The sequence below is a fragment of the Lolium perenne genome, chromosome 1 (assembly GCF_019359855.2).
Source record: "Lolium perenne isolate Kyuss_39 chromosome 1, Kyuss_2.0, whole genome shotgun sequence".
In the NCBI taxonomy this organism is placed as follows: Eukaryota; Viridiplantae; Streptophyta; class Magnoliopsida; order Poales; family Poaceae; genus Lolium; species Lolium perenne.
The window spans coordinates 265,838,991-265,848,759 of record NC_067244.2 but is presented as its reverse complement, the minus strand read 5'-3'; the positions used below and the strand labels follow the sequence as shown (position 1 = coordinate 265,848,759).

General features: G+C 41.8%; 1 protein-coding gene across 1 annotated transcript; it reads left to right on the top strand.

Annotated features, from left to right (window-relative positions):
• Nucleotides 1–439: 439 nt before the first annotated feature.
• LOC127327864 (uncharacterized) lies at nucleotides 440–8,600 on the top strand. The gene is made up of 4 exons (XM_051354670.2): nucleotides 440–873; nucleotides 1,230–2,366; nucleotides 5,161–7,662; nucleotides 7,967–8,600. Exons 1-4 carry the CDS (start codon nucleotides 574–576, stop codon nucleotides 7,985–7,987), a joined length of 3,960 nt encoding a protein of 1,319 aa, XP_051210630.1. The 5' UTR covers nucleotides 440–573; the 3' UTR covers nucleotides 7,988–8,600.
• Nucleotides 8,601–9,769: the final 1,169 nt, after the last annotated feature.

The window sequence follows — 9,769 nt, the reverse complement described above, 5'->3', positions numbered from 1 at the left end:
TACAAAAGTGCTCTCTATCTTCGTCTCGATTTATCTGTCGCGAGTTTGATTATGCCATCGTTGGCAACATCTTCATCCATGGCGTGCGTTTCTTGTAGCCACATGGTGCATTGGTTTGGTGGCCAAGATCGATGTGCAATAAGCAATGCTGATTATGATTCCATCAAAAGATTTCATTTGGGGAAACACTATTTTGGGGAAAAAGAAATATTTTTTTTTTGAACGGGAAAAACGAAAGATAAAAGGCGACTAGTAGCCACTAGTCCTGATCGAATACAAATTCGATTGGTACATGTGCGGGAGAAACATGGAGTACAATAACATATCGTGGGGGGCCACGGCTCTAAGAAAGCGTGTTCTTTGGTTTGCAAGAATCATTATAAACATAGAAAATAGGAAATTCACGTGAATGGATGTCACAGTCATACGCGGCAAAACAAAGACTTGCTGTAGAGTTGACGTGGAACAGTTGAGCACGCCCAGGCTTTACTTAGATCAGATCTGAAGCTGGAGCCTCTACCTTTACCGCTCTTTGCTCCCAGCCCCCTCCCCCAACCTTGAGCAGCGGCGGCCATGGCGGAGATCGGCGGCATGCTTGCCGCTGCCATCCTCAAGGTGGTGAGCGACCAGATTGGTTCGGCCATCGGAGGTCAGATCACCCTGCAGAAGAACTTCGACAAGGATCTGAGGAAGATGAAAATGGCTCTGGAATCTGTCGAGGCCTTGCTCAAGGTCGTCGAGAGGCGGTCCATCACTGATGAACCGACGCTTCTGTGGCTGAAGCGGCTCAAGGACGCCATGTACGCCATCTCGGACATGATTGATGACTTCGAGGCCGATACAGAACCAATCACTCAGCCGTCTCCACGGAAGGTATGTGTGCGCTGCAGGCCACCGGCCTGTTTGTTCTACCTTGTTCTTCCAGATATCATCATATTGATCACTTCTTTCTATATAAACTTGCTAGAACTAATTAAATAGACAAGTTAGAATTTGTTTTTGATATGATTTAACTTTTCTAAATGTTGCAAGACTTTTCATGTCTGAGCTTAGTTTTCTTATAGTTTTGTCATGGTCATACATTCTGAATCTTTCAAAAATATGAAAGAAGATTTGGTCTTATAGAAACTTGATGTTTTTTAAATCCTATTGTGCCAAATGCCTTTTTATAGTATAGAACTATAAAGCTGGTCATTTCTCATTGTAGTAACAAATCAATTGTCTTGCAGTTCTCCTTCAAAAAATATTTGGCAATTATGATCCCCTGTCTCATAGTTGGTCCCAAGATTACAATGGCCAACAAGATGGAGACGATGAGGGAGGATCTGGAGGTGATAACCGATCAACACAAGAAATTCAGATTGTGGGAAGAAACTAATGCCAATGAGCCAAAGGTTACTGATATACGGGAAACCACGTCAATCATGGAGACACAGGTTGTTGGGAGGACCATGGAGAAAGAGGAAATATTGGCTTCTTTATCTGAGAACATGCAAAAAGAGATCACAATCCTTCCCATATGTGGAATTGGAGGTCTTGGAAAGTCAACCTTGGCAAAAATGGTTTACAATAATTCCAAATTCAAAGAATACTCTCAGGTGTGGGTTTATGTGTCACAAATATTTGATTTGAAGAAGATTGGGAATTCTATAATATCACAACTATCAATGGAAGTGAAGGAGAGTGAGTACAGTACAATGCAGATGATACACAATTGTCTTCAAAAGCTCCTTGCTGACAAGAAGATTCTTATTGTTCTAGATGACCTCTGGGAGGGTGAGCAATTCAAGCTGAAGAGTCTAATCGATATGCTGCAGATTGGGAAGGGCAGTAACGTGGTAGTCATAGTAACCACACGTGATGATGCCATTGCAGAAAAAATATGTACCATCCAACCATACAAATTAGCACCATTGACTGATGAAATGTGCTGGTCTATAATAAAGCAAAAGAGTGCATTTGAATCTAGAGATGACAAAGAACAATTAGAGGAGATAGGGAAGGTCATTGCAATGAAGTGTCGTGGTGTGGCTTTAGCAGCTAACTCTCTTGGACACATGATGCAATCTAAGAAGCCAAGTGAATGGGAATCAGTGAGAGATAGTAATATCTGGGATGCATCTTCTTCAACAGATCCAACTTCTTTGCAAGTGCTTCCATCTCTGAAGTTGAGCTATAGTGTTATGCCTTCATATCTGAAGCTGTGCTTTGCCTACTGTGCAATATTTCCAAAAGGTCACAAGATAGCTAAACATGATCTTATTCACCAATGGGTTTCTCTTGGGTTCTCTACGTGGGAGCTTGGTGAAAGATGCATTAGTCAGCTTTTGGGACTCTCTTTCCTTGAACATTTCAAGTCACCATCGGTGAGTTTATATTGCATACCTTATGTGATTGAATGTATTTTCCTTTCTTCAAACTACTGCAAGGTCACTAAGTATGTAGTGCATATTTTTGAAGTGCACAAGATGCAAGATACTGAAATGAGAGTATAACATATAAAGAGGTGTAACATACAAAACAAAACTTTTCCAAATAAGTTCTTAAACATTTCAGTGGTTGATACACATAGAACACCCACTTGCACATTATTGAACTAGCTCCTAGCTAGTACATCCCCACTATATTCAGAGCTACTGATTCTATTGTGGCATGCTCTAATTCAAGAAAAAACATATCAAGTAGTGATTCCTAGGAGCAAAAGGAAATGCCCACCATGGCCTAAAGTTTGCATCCTCATATAACGTATGACAAACTAGTCTCCTACTTCCCCTTCCTGTGTCTAGCATGATCTCTTGGTACGAAAAGTTAACCCTCTGTTTTTTCTTAAATATTATTTAAATGTAGGTTACAAATTTTAAATTTGATTTTTTATGTGGAAATGATATATTATATTATCGCAATTTTCTATCTGATTATATTTTTTACTAGCATATAAATAAATAGGTGTTGGCCAATATTTCTACTTCCGAAAGAAAAATGTAATAAAGATACGGTTACCTTGGGAAATTTACGAGAAATTCCAAGGGTTCTCACTCCTTAACAGGGCAAGCCAAGCCCTCGGTCACGACGAATATACATATATTTCAATGGAAAATGTTTATTACTATTAACTTATGTAGGACAATAAAAAAATGCACATTTTTCCTATAAAGACGAAATGTGCCATAATACTGAAAGATGCATAGAGAAAGTTTGAATTAAAATGCATGCCTGCAACGCGTCAATTTGGACTGTTGCATTTTTGTGGGATCAATATTTCAATTACCGAATCAACATATTATAGACCATTGTGACTATTTAGAATTTGATACTACGATAGTAGACATTCAAACAGAACAGTTTCATGCACACATGCTACCACACTCACACATGCCTCGGTTTTGAAATCCCTAAGTGCAAGTGAATGGAGTGAAAACTTCTTAACTTTCCCTAGAAACCAAGTTGTGCCCACATAGCGTATTTTCATTACTAAACTTTCATAACCAAACTTTTCTAGAAAATCCCTAACAAAAACAATATTCCAGAAAAAGAGAATTGCATATCCACATAGCATACTTTCATAACTAAAATTTTCGATATACAAGAAAAAAGATATAATATTGTACTGTTAATTTTTGGAAAGTAATATGAACTGATAATCACAACTGTGTGGATTTATTCATTATACTATTACTTTGGATTAGTTTTGGCCACAATAACATAACTGGTTCCTTGTCGGATACTGGGCTCTGGCCACTGACATAAGCACTCTTTTGAAACCTAAGCTACAACCAGATGGAAGTGACCATCACTTAAGATCACTTTTCTAAGCTTACGGAGTAGCTTAAGTCCATTTGTGGGATTAGTAATCCAATTCTATTGGTATATATGAAATTCCAAATCCACATATTATATGTCACTAGGATTATTTAGAATTTGAGACTACAATCATACATGAAACCGACACCCACATACTGCCACTTACACACTAGTCCCACTTAGGCCTTGTTTCGATACAGTGTTTCAACACAGCTAGTTTACCTTAATCCCAAGCAACCGTATAACTAACAAAATCTCTTTGGATGCGGGATTCAATACACGGATAAGGAAAAATTGGTTTCCACAATCCGAGCAATTAGAGTTTTGGGAAATAGATATTCATCGTTCTTCTGAAAACGCGGTTATAGTAACCTAATTACAACTGCCCCAATTGTTTCTCAACAAAATTTCCAAACAGGATTTTCCATCTACTTATATTTAATAACTGAATAATTCCTAATACTGGTTTTCGGGAAATTATTACCAAAATGAATTTTCCTAAAATCTAGCGCAAAAACTTTCTATCCAAAGAAGCAGTTGAGTTTGCCCAGGACCAATGGAGGAACAGTATGTAGAGCTTAAGAAACCACTAGGGTCGCCAGCTCTGGTTATTCCGCTCTGACTAGCGATGTGGTCTGGACTTTAAACTATAGTCAAAACACAGTGGCTTGATCTAGTACAATATTACAAGGAAAAGTACATTTCTGATCCATTAACTATTCCTGCCGTAAAATAGTAAATCATATAATTTGATTCTTAACTATCCAAACTATGTAGATTTCTTTCACGATGAGGTAGCGAAGGTTTTTGCATACAAGCCTAACCATCACGAAAAACTGAAGAAAATCGGAAAAATCCAAAATTAAATAAAGACAGTAAAAATGGGAAAGAAATCTGACATATAAACCGTTGTGTTGCTTTTTTATAACTTCACACTTTTCTACAAATTCTGATTTATCATAGATGATTTTTCTCTAGTCTACATAAATTATTTATGAGTTTTCTAGACTTGTTTCATTGTATAATTACTATTCCTTCTTTGGTTTCTTAGAAGTTCTCATATTTTTGGAACTATCTTATTTTTCCAATATGATGTTAATTGACTGCCATGCATTGAGAAACACCATCACGTCATCCAAAACTGCTTTGCACTTGCCCGAGAAATGAATTATGTTTGGTCGTGGCACTTAAGCACATAATTATCTAATTTTACAGTTTACAGTTTAGGGAAAAATATACACTTAGGAAACAGCAGACAAGCACAAGTCAAATTTACTATTCAATAACGAATTTAATTCACAAATTGGTTTAAATATAAGAAACCCCAAAATCTGACTTTGTAAAATGATTTTCTTGCAGACTATCGAACTGTATGATGAAGATATGACATTGTTGACCATGCATGATCTGGTGCACGACTTAGCAAGATTAGTCATTGACGATGAAATTTTTGTCGTTGGCAAAGGCGGGAACACTAAGGGAGTCTGCTACCATTATGCATTGCTTGATGATTGTAGTAAGCCATTGGGCTTGGAGTCATCCAAGATAAGGGCACTCCGTTTTATGGACTGTGCTGAAATTGAACTCCATGGGGCTGCATTTTCATCTGCCAAGTCCTTGCGCGTCCATGACTTAAGCGAGTGCATCATACATAAGTTGCCCGATTCTATTGGTGTATTGAAGCAGCTGAGGTATCTTAATGCTCCTAGAGTCCAAGATGCAGTCATTCCGAATGATATCATCAAGCTCTCAAAGTTATTGTACCTCAACCTTCATGGGTCTTCTAAAATCTTGGCTTTACCAGAATCCATTGGAGAAATTGAAGGTCTGGCATATCTTGATTTGTCAGGTTGTTCAGAAATTGAAAAGTTGCCAGAATCATTCGGGAGGCTAAAAGAATTAGTGCATCTTGATTTGTCAAATTGCTCTTGTATTGGAGGTATATCAGAGTTCTTGGGCAGCCTCACAAAACTGAAATATTTGAACTTATCTCACTGCAAAAAAATTGGAGAGATGCCAGAAGCTCTGGGCGTCCTATCCAAACTAGAGTATTTGAACTTATCATTCAGCTCATATCTTGAAAGTTGCCAAGAAGCAGAAGTTTTGGGCACCCTGAACAAACTTGAGTATCTGAACTTATCTTCAGAGGCTTGTGATCTTCGAAAGCTCCCCGAAGCTTTGGGCACATTCATTCAACTCAAGTACTTAAACTTGTCAGGTTGTGAGAGAATGTCAGAACTGCCGAGGTCATTTCGGAGTCTAAAAAATTTGGTGCATCTTGATCTATCAGGCTGTCGTAGTATTGATTGTCTAGATGAAGCTTTGGCTGGTCTTTCCAATCTGCAACATTTGAATTTACGGGGTACACGTATCATGTTGTTGCCAGAAAATGTGACCAAACTCAGGTATTTGAATGTGTCTGGGGTGAGTAATAGGCTTAAAGATACCATGGACAGTCTCATCAACTATATATGCAGTAATCTTTCCAATCTGGAGCATTTGGACTTGTCTAATAATTTTTTTTTGAGGAATATACCTGAAAGTATTTGTAACCTGAGAAAACTGCATACATTGAACCTCGCAGAATGCTTGTCTCTTAAAAAGATACCAGGTAGTATAGGTACAATGGATAGTTTGAAGTTTCTTGATATAAATGATTGTTATAGAATCTCCAAAGCCCCTCAGCTTGGTAGTAGTGCATTATCGTTACCACACTTTGGGGTGCAGCCTGGTGATGGCCACTCTAGTAGCAACCTCGTCCTGCTACAACACATAGATCCTGTGGAGCTCAACTTGACTGAACTTGAAAATGTGAAGTCCGTAGAAGAGGCCCAACGTATAAATTTGATGGGGAAGAAAAAACTTGAGGACTTGAAACTGGAGTGGACTCCAGATGCTGAGAGGTTTGTGGATCACAAAATTTTGATGGAAAATCTGGTGCCACCAAGCACATTGGTGTGGTTGGAGATATGTGGTTACAGCGGTGTCAGCTTTCCAGCCTGGCTAGCACTGGACCAACTGCCAAACCTAGAGCATCTGGTTCTCAGAGGCATGGCAAACCTGGAAGAGTGGACCACGTCACACTCCAGTGGTGAGCAGCACGTGCTTGCACAGTTGGAAATTCATGATTGCCCCACGTTAAGGTTGAAACCGCTTCCACCTAAAGCTAAAAAGTGGGTGATATTAAACAGCCATAAAGTGTTATCATCATGGGAAGAGTGTAGTGGACCACACACCAATGCCACCTCCTCCTTTTCTCCTGTAACTACTGAGCTGTCAGTTGAAAACAGCAAGGTACCTCTGCACCAGTGGAGCTTGCTTCAGCACTTCCCTGGCCTCACTGATTTGCATATTAAAGGCCCGATCGATCTGATCGGCTCACCAGAGGTCCAACATCTCTCCTCTCTGGAGACTCTAACACTAGAAGACGAATACTTGGAAGAGCTGCCAAAATGGCTGAACGAGAACAACTGGCAACTCAAAAGGCTACATCTGTGGGGTTGCAGCAACATGGCATCACTGCCGCACTGGTTAGGAGAATTAACCTCCCTCGAACAACTTTTCCTGGTTGGCTGTGATGTCTTGTCTTCTTTGCCAGAAAGCATACAGCAACTCACCCATCTCCAGAAACTAAACATTAATAGCTGCCCTGAATTAAATCACTTGGGTGAAAGGGTATGTCTCCTGCCTAGCTCTCTGGTGACTCTTAGAATCTGGAATTGTGAGGGTATCAAGTGTTTGCCTGAGGGCATGGAACAACTCACCAACCTCCAAAAACTAGAAATTTATGGTTGCCCTGACCTAAAGCAGTGGTGCCAATTAGAGGAGAACATGATGAAGCTGGCTCACATAAAAAACAAGGTACGTGTCCTACCAAAGCTGGCTCTCTGTAGTACTAATCTTATTTTATTTTGACGTACTCTTTCTCCTTTTTTTATATTAGAATTTACTCTGCCTTGCATTTACTACAGAGGGGTTCTTTCATGCAGAAATGTCTACATATTAATCTATTTTGCCTTGGAATTTTCCTTTTGTTAAACACCACTTTGCTTTGAAAACTGTAGCAGTAGAAAAAGGACGACTTTATCTGGTTTCTAGAGTACATCTACTGGGAATTCTTTTGTACTACCGGCTAATCAAAGAATCGTCGTTATTTACTTTGCAGAGGATTCGCTCGTGGCACTGACGGCACCCTCGATGTCGCCGTCAGTCAGATGTGGCCCCCGAGGCTGCCGTGCCAGCTGCAACTGCCAACTGCTGCTGCCCAAGGTCTGGAGATGCACGGCGTGCAAGCCAAGCAGGATGCGCCGACCATGGGCCCTGTTGTTGGACGCCAGCCTACCATGGGCTACCGCAAGCAACTCGCCCTCAAACCCAAGCAGCGATCTGGATAGCTCATTTGGAAGGACATATGAAGAAGAAAAAAAGAGTGCGGCTGTTTCGAAGCATGGGAATCGCGGAGTGGTAGCAGCAGTGTCGTGGCTCTGATTTCACTGAATTTTGCTTCGCGCCGGCTGACGGTACCAGGGGTGGCACGCTCGCGACCCGCTGCTCGAGATGAGGGACCTCTGTGTTTATGCACGGAAGAGACTCAAAACCAAGTCACAAAACTAGTACTCCTTCCGGCCCACCAAAATTGTCTTAGATTTATCAAAATTTAGATATATATCTAGACACTATCTAGTATATAGATATATTCAAATTTTGTTAAATCTTAGACAAGTTTCATGAGATGGAGGGAGTATATGTACTCGGTATATCAACTTTCAGAAATCATTATGTGAAACTCATTCGCAGTCCTTCCCGTCGTTCTCCAGCGGCCCGATACATTTAGGTCACCAAAAGTGACCGTCTGTGTTCGTTTGGGTTGGGCTACGGTCACGGAAATCGGCTAAAAAGGCTAGAGTGATCGACCGTTTGACTCTATGGTGTTCCCAGTGGCCCGAATTTTTTTTACTATCAAGCTCATTTAATGGCGACCAACGTTCCGTCGAGTTCCGCCGCAGGTGATTACCAGTTCCCGCATGGGGGCGGTCGATTCCCGCTCTCGTCCACCGCCTCACGCACGCGGGAAACTGAACGTTGGTTCCCGCCCTGTTGTGCCTATATAATGGACGGCGCCGCCGGTAAACCCTATCTACAATCCATGGACGACCATGAAAGTACCTGCAGCCACATCACCGCCATGGCTCGCGCCCGCTATCCAGAAGATCCGGATAGAGCAGAGCTCCACGTGATGGCTGCTTTCGAGGCGGAGCAGACCACCATGTACGCCCGCGAGGACGAGCTCTACCATGAGGATGCTCAAATGGGGGCTCGCCACGGCTTACCTGATAGCTCGGCGATTAAGACTGCTTGAACATCTGTGTGAGGCATGACTTTATGGCTTCAGAGTCTGTTCCCAAGAGTGATTTATATCAATTTTCAGAAATCATTCTCTGAAACTCATTCGCAGTCCTTCCCGTCGTCCTTAGAGACCAAATGGGGGCGACGGCTGCAGGTCTGGCGAACTCAAATGGGGGCGGGGTGTTTTAACAGGCGCGGAGCTGAAGAGCGCCCTGTATCTCCTCGCCGGCGCCGAGAAACAGGGGAAGGCGCCGATGAATCTAAAACTCGGGCGGCTCAGCATCCTTCCTATGGGCAGGTGCCTACACGGGAATCCACTCTCGCAGTTGCAGCCGGACTTCCCTCGCACTGCCGGCCGGCTTCCTGTGTTCTGGCCGGTCGGAAGGAGAAGAGAGGCCGCCGGATCCACTACTTCTCCGGCCGGCTTCCTCTTTTTACTGCTCGAGTTTGTAATCCGATTTTGTGTGCGTCAATTTGTAGGCTGCAGCAGGCAGGGAACTGTGGGGGTTCAGTTTAGGCACCAAATTTCGCAACGAACCTTGAGCGAGGCCGGTCATCCATCACCATGTATTAGTGTTGCAACGAAGCCGTGAAATTCTGTATGGATAATTGCTTGACAAAA

What these genes read in the sequence shown, in the direction of transcription:
- LOC127327864 (XM_051354670.2), top strand. Translation starts at nt 574, where the DNA reads ATGGCGGAGATCGGCGGCATGCTTGCCGCTGCCATCCTCAAGGTGGTG. An exon ending in CTCAGCCGTCTCCACGGAAG is followed by an intron (nt 874 to 1,229) that starts GTATGTGTGCGC and finishes ATTGTCTTGCAG; the next exon opens with TTCTCCTTCAAAAAATATTT. An exon ending in TGGCTCACATAAAAAACAAG is followed by an intron (nt 7,663 to 7,966) that starts GTACGTGTCCTA and finishes TTTACTTTGCAG; the next exon opens with AGGATTCGCTCGTGGCACTG.